This window comes from Ceratotherium simum, chromosome 5 (assembly GCF_057802395.1).
Source record: "Ceratotherium simum simum isolate JZ-2026a chromosome 5, ASM5780239v1, whole genome shotgun sequence".
Classification (NCBI taxonomy): Eukaryota; Metazoa; Chordata; class Mammalia; order Perissodactyla; family Rhinocerotidae; genus Ceratotherium; species Ceratotherium simum.
Genome location: NC_141904.1, coordinates 20,492,437 through 20,512,804, shown reverse-complemented (window position 1 = coordinate 20,512,804; position 20,368 = coordinate 20,492,437). Strand labels below are relative to the sequence as shown.

General features: G+C 42.6%; 1 protein-coding gene across 1 annotated transcript in view; it reads right to left on the bottom strand.

The window, feature by feature from the left end:
- CPNE4 (copine 4) overlaps positions 1–20,368 on the bottom strand; it is a 467,697-nt gene that overhangs the window by 135,665 nt on the left and 311,664 nt on the right. Inside the window, exon 4 of the mRNA XM_087430567.1 lies at positions 752–823. Within this exon, the coding sequence (XP_087286693.1) occupies positions 752–823 (72 nt within the window). The remainder of the gene's footprint in view (positions 1–751; positions 824–20,368) is intronic.

Here is a 20,368-nt window from a genome sequence, read left to right as displayed (position 1 = left end):
GAGCAGCAGTTAGGAAGAGCTTCTTTCTTTAAAAGAATTGCACACAGCACTGGATGGCACTTCCATAAATAATTATATATACATATATACACATTTTTTTTTTTTTTGGTGGAGGGGAAGTTACAAAGTAGGAGGAGGAGTAATATTTCTCCACTGTTTTGAGTCAGACCAGCAAAGGATGGGGGAATAAACTGGTCCCTACGTCCCTTGCAGATCAATGGTTAAATGGTTATCAAAGAAATGTTCTAATTTATAGTTTTTAAAAAGATTGTCCCTGAGCTTTCTGAGACAGAAGAGAGAGAAAGAGAGAGAAAGAATAAGGATCTAAGCCCTTAACTCCTAAGAACAGAGAATTCCTGACAAGGATTTTGGTATAAACTCTTAGAGCACATTTTTAATTCTCAAAAAAAGGAGAGGCAAGGATAGGTAGCTTTGAAGATTTGAAAACCTCCACTCCACATTCTTACTGTGCTTCACAACTCCATCTTTGTCCCCCGCTAAAACCTACATATTAATTGCAGAAATGGCCTCACTTTCAAATCCTTTTTCTACACCTTTTTCCTAGGGGTCGGAGGGTCAAAACTGCATGCGGAGGAAGGAGAAAGAAGGAAAAAAGAAAGGGGTGACTTGATAGTTGAGCAATTGTGGCATCAACTCCCGATAGCCAGAGGGTTTGCTTCCCACGCATTGGTTTTGGACCAGCCAGCTCCATCTGGGCACCTGGGCAGACGGCTGCTTAGGGAGGGCTTACCGTGATGGAGGATTTCCCTGCCGTGTTCCCGTGCTTCAACAAAGATTTGGACAGCTTTCTCTGGGAAACAATCTGCACAAAAGGAAACAAAAGGTGGAGATAGTAGTCATATAACCGCAGTTCTACTTTTTAATTTTTTTTCTACAAAATTCTGCACTCACAGCTCTGCTTGAAATTATGACATCCATGTCTATCTATTTTCCAAAGTTTTTCCATAACCCTCTCCTAAAAACAGGTTATTTCCTTCTTTCCTCTTATGGCGCGTGATGTAAGAGACTGAGTGCTGAGGAATTACAGATAATTCAGTCAATTAGGAGGTAGCTTAATTGTTGTGGAGGTATTTATATCAAAATTAGATGGAAAATGTTGATATGTATGTTAAGATAAAGTGGATGAAGTTTCAGAATGATCTCAAATTAGCACTAAAACCTCTGTGCAAAGTGGAGGATGGGGTGCAGGGAGGGAAAGAAACCCAAGGTCTAAATATACATCTTCTGTACCTATAATCTCTAGAGTTCTATTTTAATATATTCATTAGGAAGCTAGAAAGTCAGTCATCAGGAAACTGATGCTCAAACAAGCCAATAGGAGTAATTGAGGTCTTCTCCGTGATTCAGTGTCAATGTACAATGTGCGATGACAACTAAAATCGCCATTATATTGGGAGCTATTCTTAGATCCCAACGTTCAGTCTGCTATAACCTGAAGAGGAAAGAGTATTTCTGTAAAAAATCACCTGGTGATGATGGGGATGATGATGATGACAATGACAACAATGGGAACTTCCATTTAAGGAGTACATATTATGTGGCAGATGCTTTATTCATTCCACAGATATTTACTTAGCCCTCACTCTATGCCAGACTTGATGCTAAGCACCAGAGTGGTAAGCAAAGTCAGACGCAATATCTGACCTCATGGAGCTTACATTCTAGTGGGGGAGATAGGAATTAACCAAATGGTCAAGTAAACAAATGTAACTTGCCACAAAGGGGAGATGCACTGGTCATGGTGGAGACAATGAACGGATAGGTGGCAGGGTGGATGAGAGTAGACCAATTAAGAATCTCTTGCAGTAGTCCAGGCAAGAGGTGATGGTGGCCATGGAGATGGAGAGAAGAGGCCAGATTTATGAGATATTTAGGTGTAAAATAGCCAGAATTTGGAAATGGACTGAATAAGGAGAGAGGGGGAGGCATCATAAATGCATCCCTGGATCAGATGGTTGTGTCATTCACTGAGTTAAGGGACATAGAAAGAAGATAGTAAGTTTGGGGGCAAAGAACACGTATTCAGGTTGAGGCAGAAAACAGACTGGAGTAGGGTGAAGAGGAGAGGAAGAGCGAAGGAAATGGAGCAAGCACATGAAGACAATTCTTGCAATAATTTTGGCTATAAAGTGAGGAAAAGAGGTAGAATAAAATCTGAAAGGAAAGAGAAATTGAGTAAAGCTTTTGTTTTAGTGGTCACTTTATTGTTAATTTTACGACCCCACGAATTTGGTCTTATTAATTTCCTCTTATGGTTGAGGAAAATTGGACACAGAGAGTTTAAGTAATTTTCCCAGGGCTACAGAGCTAAGAGGTGGTGTGGCAGGGATTTGAGCACAGGTCTGACTCCAGAAACTGATCTCTCGCTACATTATGACTGGTAAGTGAACTCACGAAACAGATTAAGAAAATTTTCACAGCTGGATTTGCACTCTATGTATTTGCCTTTAAGCCTCAAATCTCATGTTGGTGTGCTTAACCTTCAATATATAAACATGTTTACATGATTGTAAAGAAATAATCAAGTTAAACTTCAAGAATGAAGTAATCTGAAGACATTGACCTTGGGTAAGGGCAGTGTAGCATAATGATTGAGAACATAGGTTTTTAAAAATTTATAGCTGGCTATCGAGAAATGACAAGAAAAACCTTTCAGATGATAAAGGAATTGACATTCCTTCTTATGGTTAAGTCTGAATCCAAACTCCTCACCCTTTCCACCCTATTCATTAAGAAGGTACCAGTGGTTCTTGTCTTGTAGACAAAATCATTATCCCTTCCCTTCCCCATTCACAGACTGTCACTTGTTCCAGAAAAACTACCATTTCCTAGAAGAATGTAGATATTATTCTTGAACTTAGGATGAACCAAATCACAGAGGAAACACAGAAGACAAACAGCAAAAGGATGTTAGGAAGACTTTACAGTTTCTCTCCAGGGGGTTTTCAGCAAAGAGGATGGGGAAGACACATGACTAAATGACAAAACGAGGGTCACTGGTAAGCAGTAGCCAGGCCAACATCTGACTAAAGAAAGGCAACATATCCCTTGTTTCCCAAATAAGTTTGGTCTCAGAAATGCTTCTGTCCATTGTCAATGTGTATCATCCACATTGATTACCTACCCCTGTGGCTCCAAGTGACACCAGCAACCCTCTCAGCAACATAATAACCCACTCTTTGGGTTACCAGGTATGGATAGACCATCTTTACAGACTGTTTCTTCCACATTATCTTTCTTCAAAGAAGACCAGGGGGACTTAACTCTTGAGAACCTGGATGGTCAGAGTTCCCTCTTTTCACTCTTAACTTATCTAGAAATGCTAACAATTCCATTTGTAGGGCCTGAAGAGAATGCTACTAAGTACTAGCTCCTGCCTTTTACAAAAGCTAGGAAGATAAGCAATTTCCCAGGAAATATTCCTTCTTAAGAAATGGGCATTTGGGTATACAAGTGGCTAATCAAGTAGGCAATCAAACAAACTTATTTTACAGCCCCAGGCCTCTATCTCAGCTCCAAAGAATGAGTAATAATTAGGGTTTCAAACCTTTCATTGTAATAATGATCGACAAACAATGAGTTGCCAGTGATGTTGCCATTCTTAGGACTGTTGGATAAAAATAGTAGGGATGCCCAGCTGGAGCAGTGATCTACAGAGAAAAGCCTATTTGTTGCAAATCCCATTTCTCACGTAGCTTTGTTGCAGCTGAAGCAACTGCATCAGGCTCAAAAAGGCCTTAGGTCTTGTCAGAGGATGAGAAATAGTGACAAGGACTCACACTGGTCCCAGCTGACATTTGAGGGCTAACAAATAGCCAGCTCTGCCTGGCATCAGGCTAAAGGGGATGCACTTGTCAGAAGTACTCGAATTTGATTCTTTTCACCCTATAGTGGGGTCACAGCTGCAAACTTTGGCATCCAATAAAAGGGTGAAGTGTAGGGGGAGGAAATAGAAGTTGAAACACTCTTTTTAGCAAAATCAGACCAGAGGGACATTAGTACCATTAATTTCCTGATCTGCATTCACACATGGATCTGGGGAGGAAGTGCTTCTCCCCCCTGTGAAGTGGACAATATTCTAACAGCATGGGACCTCATTTTTCAGGAAAGTCCACTGCTTCATTTAGATGAAGGGCAACAAAGCCGGGAGAATAAAAAACCTTTAGGCCAGTATTTCAACAAGTGATATTCAGTTGAACTTTCTTTCAAAGTCTTTCAAACAGTCATTTTGGGAACTAGACAGTCATTTTCCATGAGACTGCTGTTACTGAAAATATCTTCAAATTCTTTTTTGAAATTGCTTTAAGGGTCTATTGCAACAAACAATTATTGAACACCTTCTCTGCGTCAGGCACTGATCTGAGACTACAGTGGAGAACAGATTAAAAACATCTCTGCAATACTTGACAGTCACATCTCTATTAGCCAGAATTGATAATCCCCAAAGCATGTATCAGAGAACTTTCATTCCTTAAAAGGTAAGTCTTGGAAATGTCTTTGTGTAAATAAGTTTGGAAATCACAGGATGAGAAAAAGTTTAAGATCTCAAACAGAGGACACCAATAGAGTTTTAGTTTCAAGTTCCTCTGAGGACGACCATGTAACAAGCATTCCTTAGACTTGTTTGGCCCTAGAACCCTTTTGTCAAGCAGCATCTCTAGGGTTTTTCAAACTACTAGTACAATTACTACTACACCATTACAGAGAAAACCAGAGTTTCCTGATAGCCCACTGTAGCAGGCAGAGGAAGACCTGCCCAGATCCCCTCAGGCCTTACTATTTCAGAGTCAACAGGGCTTCCAACAGCCAGCATTGGCAACTCTTTGCCTGAAGGTTTTCTCTGGTATCCACGCCTGCTGTCCACAGGCACAGCAGGCTGGAAGTGGGAGGATTAACACCCCTGGGAGTGGACATTAACCAGTGACTGATGGGCTTTGGTGCAGAAATCTCCCAGCTCCTTTGCCCTAGGGGTGGTGGTGATTCTGTGGTGTTTGTTCTACACGGGTCCCTGAGTTTCCCCAGTGGGATGAAGCTCTAGTTGCTCCCCATGGGGATTTGTTAGACAATGTCCCCTTTATTTTATTGGCCGTTTTCCCTTTCCTGTCTCACTTTTCCTCTTGCCTTCTGGTGTTTCCTTCACCTCCCAAATAATCTACTTACTCTCCAATTCTTGTCTGCTTCTGGAGAAAATAACTGAAACTTTTACTCTGTCAGATAATGTGTCAAGTGCTTCACACATATTATCTCAGTTACTGTCATTTAATGATCAAATTCTCTCTTGCCTCCAAACAATTGGGATGAGAGAAGCAAGGCTTAGAGAAATTAAGGAGTTTATCTAAGGTCACATAGCATTATGGACTGAATTATCTCTCCCCAAAATTCTTATGTTGAAGCCCTAACCTGCAATGTGACTGTGTTTGGAGATAGGGCCTTTAAGGAGATAATTAAGGTTAAATGAGGTCATAAGGGTGGGGCCCTAATCCAATAGGATTGGTGTCCTTATAAGAAGAGAAAGATACATCAGAGATCTCTCTCTCTCTCTCTGTGTACACACACAGAGGAAAGGCTATGTGAGGACACAGTGAGAAGGCAGTTGCTGGCAAGCCAGCCCTGCTGACACCTTGATCTTGGAATTCTAGCCTCCAGAATTATGAGAAAATTAATTTTTGTTGTTTAAGTCACCGTGGTATTTTGTTATGGCAGCTCTAACAGACTAATACACATAGCTTATAAGAGTTGAAGCCAGGATTCATTCCTTTATTGAACAAATATTTATTGAGTATCTATTATGTGCTGGGTGTTGAGAATAAAATGATGACACAAGACAGGCAAGGGCATTGCCCACCCAGAGATAGCCACACAAAACACATGTCAAATTCCAACTCTGCAAGGACAAGCAACATCAGGCCATGAGAGAGGGAAGAGCCTGGTCTAGGAGGTTGGGGGAGGCATTTCTGATGAAACTCTCCTGACCTGAAGGCTTATGGAAGAGAATTGAATGGTCAAAGAGGGGAGGGATGATGCTCCAGGAGGATAGAACAGTAGGTACAATGGGCATTTGTGAGTATGAGGAGCAGGCTGAGTATGAAGGACAGAAAGAAGACCTTTAATTTACCCCCAGAGACTAGCCCTTGGCTGTGCTGCACCCTAACTCTAGGTACTTCAGCAAGTTGCCTGTGGTAGACTAAAAAATGACCTCCCAAAAGATATCCATGCCCTAATCCCTGAAACCTGCATATATTACCTTTTATGGCAAAAAAAGAGAAGTCTCTGCAGATATAATTAACAATCTTAAGATGAGGAAATTATCCTGGATATTTGGGTGGGCACTAAATGTAATTCCAAGTGTCTTTATAAGAGGGAATTGAGGAATTTGATGACACACACTCAAAAGAGAAATACGAAGACAGAGGAGAGGGAGATTTAAAGACATTGGACATTTGGAGTGATGTGGCCACAAGCCAAGGAACTTGGGCAGCCACTAAAGGTTGGAAAAGGCAAGGAACGGATTCTCCCCTAGAGCCTTCAGAAGGAGCACGGCCCTGCCAACACTTTGATTTTGGACTTCTGTCCCCCAGAACTGTGAGAGAATAAATTTGTATTGTTTTAAGCCGCCAAGTTTGTGATAATTTGTAACAGCAGATGCAGGAAACTAATAGACTGACTCGGCTCAGCATCAGGATCAAAGTTCCAGGAAAGGATGCAATGATGACCTCAGTGATGGCTGATTTTAGGGAAATCCCTACGTTCCCATTTCCCTCCCCAAGACTTCTGAGCAACATCACTTCACCTGATAGAAATCAGATGTGCTCAAGGTAAATATGCCAGGAGAACTTTCTCTTGGTGCTCTCCCTCCATTTCCTGGTTGCTTTGCTCCTACTGCCGACCCAAAGGGCCACAGTCTTGTCTGAGCACAGAGTAACTCCTGAGAACTCTGGCCTCTCGTGTGCACTAACAATAAAGGGAAGCTTTAATAATACTTTAAAAAGTGTAAAAAAAAATGTTTCAAGAGCTATGCTTCTTCTTATGCTGTTCCCTCTGCCTAGGATGACTCACACCCTGTCCCCTCAGTTGGCAAATTGTATCCATTTTTCAAGATCCATATTCAAAGTTAGGAATCGTTACTGAGGTAGGAGGAAAGTGAAGTCACCTGTGGGACAGAGAAGACCATTTCCCTTGCTCCTCCCAGTGTGTCCTCCCCTCCTGATCCTGTCTGGCTCCCTCCAGCAGCAGCAGCAGCAGCAGCAGCATGGCCCGGGAGCTTGTTAGAAATGCAGACTCTCAGGCCCTACTCCCACCTATTGAATCAGAACCTGCATTTTAACAAGATCCCTAAGTGATTTGCATGCACAGTAAAGTTGAGAAGCACTGAGCCAGAAAATGAGAATTGCATGTAGACAATTTTTATGACAATATGATCAGATTTAAAAGATTTATAGAAAAGGGATTTTAAATTAATCTGCTCTGCTGATTTAGACTTTTATTAATGGGTAAAGTTACAGGAAGAAAGAAAGGGACAATGCTGCTGCTTTCTCAGCCATTCAGGGGAGAAGCCATACGATGTGTGTGTGTGTGTGTGTGCGTGTGCGTGTGTGTGTGTACACTTTATGTAAATTCAGTACAGTCCTCACTCCCCAGTGGAGACCTACAAAAGGACAACCCTAGGGAGAATGATCCAGAACACAGGAGCAATGGGTAATCTACTGGTTTGGGCTTCCTCTCTTAAGCTTTCTATTAAGCAGAGTTCTAATTACTTCAAGTGTAATCACAGGCTTTCACCCTTTCTCTGACTTCATTAGCAAGGGACGGAGTGGAGGGAGAGTTTCAGAGAGGGATTTAAGGACTGCTTGTGTATTAATTATCCAGCTTTGCCTCTGATGATGGGGATATGGCACCATCATGATCACAAATGACCTGGCTCAGTTATTAGCCAGAGGCCACTCTCTCCATCCTCCAGCCCTACCATGCGCAATCAGGAGAAAGAGAAAAAGCTGCATCTCCATGCAGCCCAATGCCCAGGGGAGACCATTTTGTCAGGTCAAGGACACAAGGCAGCTTTTCAACCACCACCTTTGGCAGGCTGTGACTTGTCTTCAGTGAAGCTGGCAACCAAATATTAGCAGCCATGGGAAAGAGGAGGATTGGAGAAATTCCTTGACCATTTTTAAGTGAAAGAAGCAAACTCCAATTTTGAGACTGTTAGACTAAGTATTTTTATTACCAGTTAACAAGTGAAGGGACCAGAGGCTCAAAGATAACTAAGGTCATACAACAATTAAGGAGTCATAATAAGTACTACTTCAAGAGTGCTTATGGGGGCAGGCCCGGTGGCGTAGTGGTTAAGTTCACGCGCTCTACTTTGGTGGCCCGGGGTTTGCAGGTTCAGATCCTGGGCGTGGACCTATACACTGCTCATCAAGCCATGCTGTGGCAGCATCCCACATACAAAAATAGAGGAAGACTGGCACAGATATTAGCTCAGGGACAATCTTCCTCACAAAAAGAAAAAAAAAAGAGTGCTTATGATGTGCCAGCTACTGCTCTAAAGTGCCTTATGTGTATTGATTTATTTACTTCTAATGACAGCCCTATGAAGTAAGTATTATCATATGCCCATGTACAGAGTGTATTAGAGAGTTTGCTAGGGTTGCCATAACAAATTACCACAAACTTGGTGGCATGAAACAACAGAAATATATTCTCCCATGCTTCTGGAGGGCAGAAGTCTGAAATCAGGGTGTCTGCAGGGCCATGCTCCCTCTGGAGGCTGGAAGGGAGATTTCCATATCTTGTCTCTTCCAGCTTCTGGTGCCTGCCATTGTTCCTTGGCTTGTGGCTGCATCACCCCCCGTCCTTCACGTGGCCCTCTCTTTTCCTGTCTGTGTCTCTCCTCTGTGGCTCTTTTATAAGGACACTTGTCACTGGATTCAGGGCCCACTGGGTAATCCAGGATGATCTCCTTTTGAGATCCTTTGCTTAATTAGTTCTGCAAAGACTCTTTGTCCAAATAACGTCACATTTACAGGTTATAGGGCTTAGGATGAAAACATATCTTTTGCAGGGCCACCACGTAGCCCACTACAGAGAGGCCAGGTAACTCATTCAAGGTTCCACAGCCAGGAAGCAGCAGAGTGGGATTTGAATCCAGTCAGTCCAGTTCCAGAGTTCAGTCCCTTAACTGCTACACTCTCCTGCCTTCCATATATGACAGAGGCGGGACTCGATCCAGGCCCTGGGCTAAACCCTACCAGATACGCAGTGTGATTCACACTCAGTCCTTGCCCTCAAGGAGCTTACCAGGCAGGGGAGTTCCCTCTCACTCAGACCACTGCAAGGGCCACTTCACTGGTCCCCCAGCATCACTCCTGTTATATAATGTAGAGCAAGAACCACATATGGGGGTCCGTGTGCTGACCCTGGTGTGGGAGCAGGCAAGTTAACTTCTCTGAGCCTCAGTTTCCTCTTCTGTGAAATGGTGATAATATTATATGCTCCACTGGTTTATCATGTACCTAATTAGTATTAACAAAATCCCAGTATCAGGCATACACACATGTTTAGGAAATGCTCCTTCCTTCTCTTTTCTCTCCCATCCCATCAATCCCCACATAGAGATAATTATAGTCATTGATTGGCTTGGACTGGGGTCCTGGCAGTGGAGGGGAGAGACGGCTGGATAATAAAGATATTTAAGACACTGAATTGATGGGCTTTGTGATTGACTGATGGGCAGGCTGTGGGATGGAGAGAGTGAGTGAGTGGCATGAGGGAAGGCTCCCAGGTTTTGGGCCTTTGCATCTGGGAGGATAGAGGCGCCATTCCCTGAGCAGGGCACAGTGGAGGAGGGGCAGATGGAGGGGGTGGGCAGGGAGAGCAAGAGGAGACGGTGAGCTCGGTTTTGGGCTGTTGAGTCTGAGCCGTCTGTGAGTCATCTAGTGGAGTCAGTATCCAGACACTGTTGAATACGTGAGTCTGGGGCTCAGAGGAGAGGCCTGAGCTGGGAGTCTCCAAGGTGTGGATGACAAATGGAAGGACAGGCGCGACGGGGGAATATACGAAAGAAAGAAAGGAGGGGGTCTGAGAGCGAGGCAACCTTCCCAGGCTGAGACCCACAGCAATGTCTCCTCTCCTCACTCTACCTGCAGCCTCTGAGCAAACCCAGCCTCCAGGACCAGGAGGGAGCTGAGGGGTCACACTCCTTTGTGTCCTCCCTGCTCAGGCTGGGGCTAGAGTAGGCTCTGTGGGGGGCCATCCAATTCAGAGCAGGGGCCGCCTTCTTTTTTGTGTGCTGATAGAGGCTTCAAAAGGATCAAGATGAAAAGCAGGAGGTGTTACTGAGGGGGCGGGAAAAACAGTCCTCTGTGCAGGGCAGTGGAAGTTGCCACAGAGTTTCTACATGGGTATGTGGCCATTTGTATCAAGGACCTTAAAATGTGTGCCCAAATATTCCATTGTTATTAATTTATCCTAAAAACATTCAGTATCCGAGGGCATGAAGATACAGTCATGGGCCACATAATGGCGTTTTGGTCTACAATGGACCCATGTACGACTGCGATTCCCTAAGACTAGTACAGATAGCCTAGGTGTGCAGTAGGCTATACCACCTAGGTTTGTGTAAGTACACTCTGTGATGTTCGCCCAATGACGAAATCACCTAATGACGCATTTCTCAGAACGTATCCCCATCCTTAAGCGACACATGACTGTATATGTAATATGATATTCATTAAAGTGTTGTCTATAGTTGTGGAAAACTGGAAACAGCTGTAATGTTCACAGTAGGGGACACCTTACATGATTTTTGCTATCATGGCATACTGTGTAGCCCTTAAAATAGATGATGTAGAAGTACGTGCATTAACATGGAAACATGTTCATGATGTATTTTTATGGGAAAAAAGCAAACAACAAAGAGCATGTATAAGTGACCAAATGGTTGTTTAAAAAAGAACTATATGCAAACAGAAAAAAATCTGGAAGACTGCGCACCAGAATGCTTTATAGCTATCTCTCAATGTTGGGACGAAGGAAGGTTTTTTTTTTGATATTTCTGAATAGTTTTTTAAATGAGCTTGTATTGCCCTCATGTACAGAAAAACAATAAAGCCGTTTCCTACAAATATTGGGATAGAGGGGTGGAAAGTCTGGCTTGGTTTACATCGAGGTGGAAGAAGCTCTTGGGTATCTGGAGGAAGAGCCTGCAATGCGGCCCTCAACAGAGCTGAGGGAGCGTCTCGGGAGCAAAAGCCTCTAGCAGATGTCAGAGTCCAATACCTGGTGAACCTGGGGACACAAAGATTTAAACTCCCCATCCTCATGGACCCATGAGTGTCCTCAACTTATTCGTTATTAATGCTCCAAGCCCTTAAGATCTCTTCTGTAATCAAAAATAATATTACAAAAGATCAGAATCAGATGCAGGATCAGATGGGTGATGCAGGCTGTGCGGAGGTTGTTTCTAGTGATCAGTCTCTAAATCTTGCATTGAAAGTGCTAGCAAGTGTTGCCGACTGGCCCAGGCACAGAATTGCTCAATAGTTGCAGTGAGGGTGGTGTCTCGGGGTCAGGAGGCCTGGCTTTAACGCACAGCTCCTCAACTTGAATATGGTGTGCACTTAAGCAAGTTATTTCAAGGTTCAAGCACTTAGCAGAAAATGAGGAAATAAGGGTACTTTCCCCTCAGGGGCGTTTTGAGGATTAAATGTGATAACCAGTGCAAAGTTTTAGCATAGGGTCTGGCAGTATGTGAGCAAGTTGCTCTGCCCTCTACCTGCAACACTTTTCTGGATTTCTTTGCATGGCTCATGCCCACACTTTATTCTGGTCTCTGCTCAGAAAGGGCCTCCTTGACATTCCTATCTAAATTAGCACCCACCCCTTCCCACCACTCTCTATTCCTTATCCCACCGGGTTTTCCTTTATAGGCTGATCATTGTCTGTTATATTACGTAGGAATAGGTAACTATACGAGAACAGGGCTTTGTCCTCTTTGTTCACGGCTGACGTCCCAGTGTCTGGAAGAATGTCTAGCATGTAGTAAGTGCCCAATAAATGAATGAATGAATACATACACATTTATTTGAATGAGTGAATAAATGTATATTAGCTTTTTATTCTATTGCTAGCATTAAATGCATTATTCATTGAATAAATGAATGAATGAATACATATCAATTATTTTCATCTGATTGTTATCCTTAACAGGTATGTGAGCAATAGGTCCATGCCAAGGGAAGGATGAAGCCTAAATACTATAAGTTGCTCAGACCCTTTGGTCCAGGAGTATTTCAGATAAACACTCACAAGTGGAGTGTCTATTTGCAGATGGATGTCACAGGCCTTCCTGAGCTGGGAGAAAGAGACTTTTTAGATATAGGAGTCAATTTATCAACTCATAGAAAAGGTTGCTTTCTTCTTGACCTCTGTGAGCAGTTCTACAGTGATAGCTTTTAGGGAGAATTGCTACTCCATTTTTTCCAATCTGCAAAGGGTTGTAGAAATTGAATGCAGTGTGGTAGGCAATGTGGTATAATGGGAAGGCAGGGATTGAAATCAGATCAACTTAGGTTTAAATTTTAGTTCCACGGCTTGCTGTCAGCATGATCTCAGATGAATTAGTTGAGCTCTCAGAGCCTAGTTCTTGATCTATCCAGTGGAGACGATACTGACCTCATGCAACACAATACCTGGGATACAACAAGGCCCCCCCACCCCGAATATCAGTCTCCTCCCTTCGACAGACCACTTATGACAAAACCAGCGAGGAGACTTGGGAGATTTGTAAAGGGATATAGATCTTTTTCTTATTAAGCATATAAAATGGAAGCCCAGAGGTAGTGCAGCTTAGGGGGAGGGGAGGAATAACTTAGTATTCTGACTTTGAATCCAAATGCCTATTCTTGCATCTTGCCTCTGTCACTTAGGAGGCATGTCATCTTGGTCTAGTGATGATGATGATGATGATGTTGATAGCACCAAGCTCATGAGTACCTGGCACATGATCAGCACTTAGTAAATGTTAGCTATTAAAGTGATTTCTTATCACAAAGGGACCATAACATACAGTCTGAATCGGGACACTTTTGAAAATGAAAGGGGACAACGTTAATAATTAAACCACAACAATAAGAGTAAACTGGGACGGAGCCATAGGTTACCCTAAGAGTATCAGGATACCTGAGATGTAAGGATGAATTCCCCCTCCTTGGAAGCATTTAAACAGAGGCCAGGAGCACCAGAGAGCCAACTCCCACACTGGTCTGGCTTGACTCAGCACTGCTTTTGTCTTCTTCCCCATTTCAAGCTTTTCTGATTCCACTGGAATCCTGTCTGCTAGTTTACTGTAATACTAGTTTTACTGGCTTGAATCTCACTGGGGAGATAGTGGTTTGGAGAATTTCTGCTCCTTTGTTTCTGATAACTGGCTTGGGAACGTGTGCTGACCTCAGCCTGCTGGTGGGCAGAGGCCAAGGAAGAGTGGGTGAGGCACATAATGAGCTCACTCAGGGCCTCACCGGACCTGCCTCTGTGTACAGAGAAGCCCCAAAGGCTCACATCTCATCCAAAACAAAGTCAATGAATTCATACTCGGCCTCATTTTGTCCTTGAATCTGAAACCAAGACTCCTGGGAACGATTTTGTAACCCAAGCAGTTATTGTTTTTTCTCTCCCTAAACTACATTAGTTCAATTCAAAATAAAAATATTCTCTTTCCCAAAATTAGTGCTCCAAGCCCTCTAGGGTCTCTTCTGGAATAAAAAATAGTATTACAAAAATTCAGAATCACATCACCCAAGCAAACCCTCCTCCCTGTGGGCAATGGGGTGCGGACTAAGGCACTCCTGCACCATCTGCAAAATGCTCTCTCAAAATCCTAACAGCGTAGCTTCAGCAAATACGTCACCCAAAAACATTCCCTATAAATTTCCCAAATTGGAATTCTTTACACATTTTAAAGTTTTTCAAAAGTTTAAGAATCTATACAATACTTAGAGGTCATACTCCTCTACCTGAATATGAGTTCTTGGAAGTCAGCAGGCCTTATTATGATGTTTTTACTAACATTTATTGTAAATTGTTTTTATCATAGAAGTGATATATATTCCTTTCAGAAAATATAGAAAAACATGGAGGTGACACTAAAAATCATGCATAGTCTCACAATCTAGATATCATCATTGTTGTCATTTAAAAATGTACCCTCCTAGGGCCTGTCCCGTGGCTTAGCTGTTAAGGGTGCGCACTCCGCTACTGGCAGCCCGGGTTTGGATCCCGGGTGCGCACCAACGCACCGCTTCTCCGGCCATGCCGAGGCGGCGTCCCACATACAGCAACTAGAAGGATGTGCAACTATGACATACAACTATCTACTGGGGCTTTGGGGATAAAAAGGAGGAGGATTGGCAGTGGATGTTAGCTCAGAGCCAGTCTTCCTCAGCAAAAAGAGGAGGATTAGCATGAATGTTAGCTCAGGGCTGATCTTCCTCACAAAAAAAAAAAAAAAAAAAGTACCCTCCTAGTCCTTTGGCCTGGGAAGAAATGGGTACTTTAAGAGCTACTACCATATTTTTTTTCACCTTTGGGAGAGAAGACAAAAGAGAGTTTAGTCTTCTTATGGCTACAGTTGATATTCAGAAAAGTTTGTGATAATCAGTAACTAAATTTCATAAGCAGCATAAACTAAAAAAAAAAAAAAGCAGACATCTTCACAAGTTTTAAAATAATTGTAGTACACTTTATAAATAATTCAAAAACCTTATTTTTGGTAAATAAAAATATTTAGCAGAGAATTATTTTGGGGGCTACTGTATTATTTGGTGAATTGACTTTTTGGTTATTTGACCTCAGCAGATTGACGGTTTGGCATATTGATGGTTCAGTTCATGGTGCTACAGTGTCTCATGCTTCGGGTTGAGACAAATACAGTACATTTTTATTTAAGGCACTCAGAATGCTGAGAATTGAAGTGGTACAGCAAGACAAGGTTTGTAGGGGAAAGACAAGGGCCAGATGGTGAGGAGAGCATGTGTAAACACTAGGGAGATAAGAGTTCAGGCTGGATTTTTGTAGTCAGTAGCTCTGAGTTGAGTGGAAGAGGGATTGCAATGAAAGCAGGTTGGAAACAAGCACACATGGGAGCTGTGGTGGAGGTCACGGGCTGCCTTCCAACTGAGTTGGCAAGTGTCACTCCCTGTATGGGTAGACAGGTCCAGGTGAGGACCTGGTGAGGTAGGCTAGGGGCCGAGTGAGGCGAGGGGTGAGGACCCCTAGCTGGTGAGGTAGGCTAGGGGTCGAGTGCCCTGCGCCAGCCTGGCTTAAAGGGTTGGGACAAGGAGAAACACCTAGAGTTGCTTTCAGCAGTGACATGTCAGTCCTTCCAAATTCTCACCCGGTTCCAGAGCTCTTGCCCTCCTCCTCTGTACTCATACGGAGCTAGGAGAGGTATCATATTACTATGAATGTATGTGGAGCAGACCCATTTTAATGCCCACTAAATATATCTTTTAAAAACTATCTTTGAAATTAAGTAGACACGAGGAGCTACTTTCCTGGGAGGCACTTACATAGGCGATACAATCTGTGGTTGAATGACATCTATGACTTGGCATGTGGGACTTACCTCATGAAGATACCTCATGCTAAGTCCTGGCTAAGATGAGAAGGGGCCAAGAGTGGGGGAGGCAGTGCAGTGGTGAGGGGCAGAGAGCATCTTGAAGAGGGATGAGAATGCAGGAAGGGAAGCTTATTTTCAGAGACGAGGGGAAAGGAAAGAGATGAATGAGAATCATTGACTTAGAACTGGAAGGAACTTAGAGTTTAATCACTACAAAACCTTTCCTCTATAGATGAGGTCACTATGTCACTGAGAAGTTAAGCAAACTGCCCAAGATCACACAGGAAGTTGGTGGCAGGTCCAGGACCTAGGGATCACGATCGAGTCTAGAATGCCATAAAGTAGATTTAAAGTTACAAAAGGAGGACTCCAGAGAAAGTAGAGGGATTTTCCCAGGATCTGAATTTAAGAAGATTACTTGCCAGACAAAGATAGCAAAGAAAATGGCAAGAATTAATTTTATTCTCCTTGAGGAGCTGAGGGCTTGCTCACTCACGATCACCCTATGTGAATCCCACCTGCCTATGAGCAGAGCAGAACAGACAGTCAGCATGGAAAGCAGCACTACTTCCCAGGATTTCTCAGCCAGTCCAAGGGAGGTGAGATGATGGTATTTATTCATGACATCATTCATCACTCATGTGGCTTCTGCTTGCAGTAATTCTGCAAAGTTAGGGAAAGCTTTTCATGTGAGAAGCAGAAGGGAAATGAGTTGCCTGCTGTAATGTGTAAATCTGACTTCCCTGGGCCATCAATTTTATGCTATGAGGATGTTAGATGTTATGCAACAAAATACCAACCTTTGGAATCTCACTGTGGGCATTACACTGAGTCTGGACAGCACTCTTTATATCGTCAGACCCCCAATCCGATCGGGTCCATCCCAACAGGAGATCAAATTCCCACTAATCATTGACAGCTTGTGGTCTGCCAGTCCTTTCAGGGGACACTGTGGCTGATGTAATCTTAATATTCACCTGTGTCAGGAAAGGAACCAACAGTCTGAATAATAGGTCCATTCAACTACATTTAGTGGATGGGAGAAACAAACTTGGGAAATCAAGATCCTCACCAAGAACATAAACTCAAAGCTATGTACACAGTCCTTTGTGGGACTGTAAATTTTATGAAGCAATTTTTTTTCTGCTCTCCAGATGTTTTTTTTGTTCTCCGTCTCCACATAATTGCCCAAAACATTAGTTCTTTCATCGTTATAACTAGTGATACAGTGTCCAAGACTGATTAGCATTCTTCTCCCAAGACTCTGGGGCAGTGGTTCTCCAAGTGTGGCCCACACCAGCAGCATCCCCGTCACCTGGGAACTTAGAAATGCAAATTATTTGTTCTCTCACTAAATCATCTGAATCAGAAACTCTGGGGAAGGGAAACTCCATGTTTTAATAAGCCTTCAGGAATTCTGATGCAGTTCAACTTTGAGAATGTCTGCTCTGCAGGAAGGTGGTGCATGATCCCTCTCTCATGAACGAGAGTCAGAGCCCCCCAGATAATCTAGGACTCCTTCAAGGAGTCACAGATTTCCTTGCCCACTTATGATGACAGAAAGCAGGACGTTCTTGGTTTTAACAGACATCCTGTTTTAACAGATATCCTCCCCCGAAATTCAGGGGAAGAAATACACGAAAGAACAGCCACTCCGCAAGGAAGCGAGGACTTCACACAGTTGTAACTGTCCTCCAAGCCATGGAGAAGAGAAAATGCCTGCAAGAAAAGCAATGATGGAACTCAGTGGCAACCACTGAATTTGAATCATAGGTTTGTTCAACATGGTTGAGGGTGAAAAGGCCAGGAGGGGGCACCTTCTGGGTGCTGAATTGGTAACGTCCTGGTTTGGGGAGGTTGACACATTGATATTATTTAAGAAGCCGTATTATATTTAAAGTGAATTCATTATGCAAACCTTCAGGAAAGATAACCAAAGCTATTTTTTTTGCAAAAGGATTCCTACATTGCCTCTCTCAGCTTTGTATAAAACAAAGCAAAAAAAGCCTTGCAAAGAAAAAAAACTCCAACCTGGATTTGCATGAATAGATGCAACATCATAATTTACACTGCTAGCGACAAGCTATTAGAGTCAATGGCAAAGATCATGAGGGGCTTATCAGCCAAACAGATCTGCATTCAATTTCCAGCTCTGCCGCTTATTAGCTATGTGACCTTGAATAAGTTACCCAGCTTTACTTAGCCTCAATTTCCTCAAATGGAAATAACAATAACAGTAGTGCCTATCTCCCAGGGACGTTGTGCTGATTAAATGGGTTGAAATATCGTGAGTGCCTAGCCCAGTGGCTGGTAAGTAAAAGTGCCTAGAGACAGTTAGCTGCTATATTTATTATTTTTATTATTTCTGACTCACTGTCCACTGTATTGGTGCATGACAGAGTAAAAAATTATGGGATAAATGAATAAGTTAATAAGCAGTGAATCTAAAGATATCTACAGATTCAATGCAATCCCAATCAGAATCCCAATGACATTCTTCACAGAAATAGAACAAAGAATCCTAAAATGTATATGGAACGACAAAAGACCCCAAATAGCCAAAGCAATCCTGAGAAAAAAGAATAAAGCTGGCGGTATCACTATCCCTGACTTCAAAACATACTGTAAAGCTATAGTAATCAAAACAGCATGGTACTGGCATAAAAACAGACACACAGATCAATGGAACAGAACTGAAAGCCCAGAAATAAAACCACACATCCATGGACAGCTAATCTTCGACAAAGGAGCCAAGAACATACAATGGAGAAAGGAAAGTCTCTTCAATAAATGGTGCTGGGAAAACTGGACAGCCACATGAAAAGAATGAAAGTAGATCATTTTCTTACACCATTTTCTTACAAAACTTAACTCAAAATTGATTAAAGACTTGAATCTAAGACCTGAAACCATAAAACTCCTAGAAGAAAATCTAGGCAGTACACTCTTTGACATTGGTCTTAGCAGTATCTTTTTGAATATCATGGCTACTCAGGCAAGTGAAACAAAAGAAAAAATAAACAAATGGGACTACATCAGACTAAAAAGCTTCTGCAAGGCAAAGGAAACCATGAACAAAATGAAAAGACAACCCACCAACTTGGAGAATATATTTGCGTACATATATCTGAGAAGGGGTTAATTTCCAAAATATATAAAGAACTCATACAACTCAACAACAACAAAAAACAAACAACCAATCAAAAAATGGGCAGAGGATATGAACAGACATTTTTCCAAAGAAGATATACAGATGGCCAACAGGAACATGAAAAGATGTTCAACATCACTAATTATTAGAGAAATGCAAATCAAAACTACAATGAGATTTCCCCTTACACCCATCACAATGGCTATAATTAACAAGACAAGAAATAACAAATGTTGGAGAGGATGTGGAGAAAAGAGAACCCTCATACACTGCTGATGGGAATGCAAATTGGTGCAGCCACTATGGAAAACAGTATGCGGATTTCCCAAAAAGTTAAAAATAGAAATACCATATGATCCAGCTATTTTACTACTGGGTATTTATCCAAAGAACGTGAAATCAACAATTCAAAGAGTGATGCATTCCTATTTTCATCACAGCATTATTCACAATAGCCAAGACGTGGAAGCAATCCAAGTGCCCATCAATGGATGAATGGTTAAAGATGTGGTATATATATATACAACGGAATGCCACTCAGCCATAAAAAAAGATGAAATCATGCCATTTGCAGTGACATGGACAGACCTTGAGGGTATTATGCTAAGTGAAATAAGCCAGACAGAGAAAGACAAACACCGTATGATTTCACTTATATGTGGAAGATAAATAAACACATGGACAAAGAGAACAGATTAGTGATTACCAGAGGAGAAGGGAGTGGGGGGAGGAGAAAAGGGGTAAAGGGGCACTCGTGACAGATAAAAACTAGACTCTTGGTGGTGACCACGATACAGTCTGTACAGAGACTGATATACATTAATGTATACCTGAAATTTACACAACGTTATAAGCCAATATGACCACAATAAAGTAATTTTTAAAAAAAAGCACTGAAAGAAAATGAAGGCATCACATTAAAGAAGGCCAGCTTGTTGTTCTAGATAGTGAGGGATCATGTTTCTCCTTGGCATGCCCTCTGTTGGGTGCAGCAGGAGAACAGCTTAGCTCCTGGTCTTCTTTTGGCCAAAAGCAATCCAAAGATGGTCTCCAAGCTCACCCAGAAGGAGTCCACAGCTTTCCTAGCACCCTGCATCTCTCTGATTACCCGCCTCATCCATCTGCTGAGAACACACAGTTCTGCCTGAGTGCTCTTGGAGGACATGAACCTTCATTTGGCATTATTGCTCAGTGCTAAGTCACTCGCTGTGCTTGTACTCCACAGCCAACGCCAGTTTCTAGCATGCTGAGCGCTGCTATTTTCCTTTCCTAAAGGCCACGGGTCTTACTGTTTCACATGGCAGAGTGAGAGTGTGACAAACTCAGATGGACATAGCAAGTACCTGTAGACAGCCTTGAGGAGACAGACTCTGAATGTGTGACTTCCTGCATGGGTGTTGGGAAGTCACTTTATCTCTCCTTTCGGGCTTCAGTTGTGGCAAGATAGGAATTGGAACACCTGCCCCCATTTATTTCAGAGATCTGATTTGAAACCATTTTTACTTTAAAATAGTCTGAGAAGAGTAAACATTACAAATACACACACACACACACACACCCCCACTGAATCTTTTGACTAA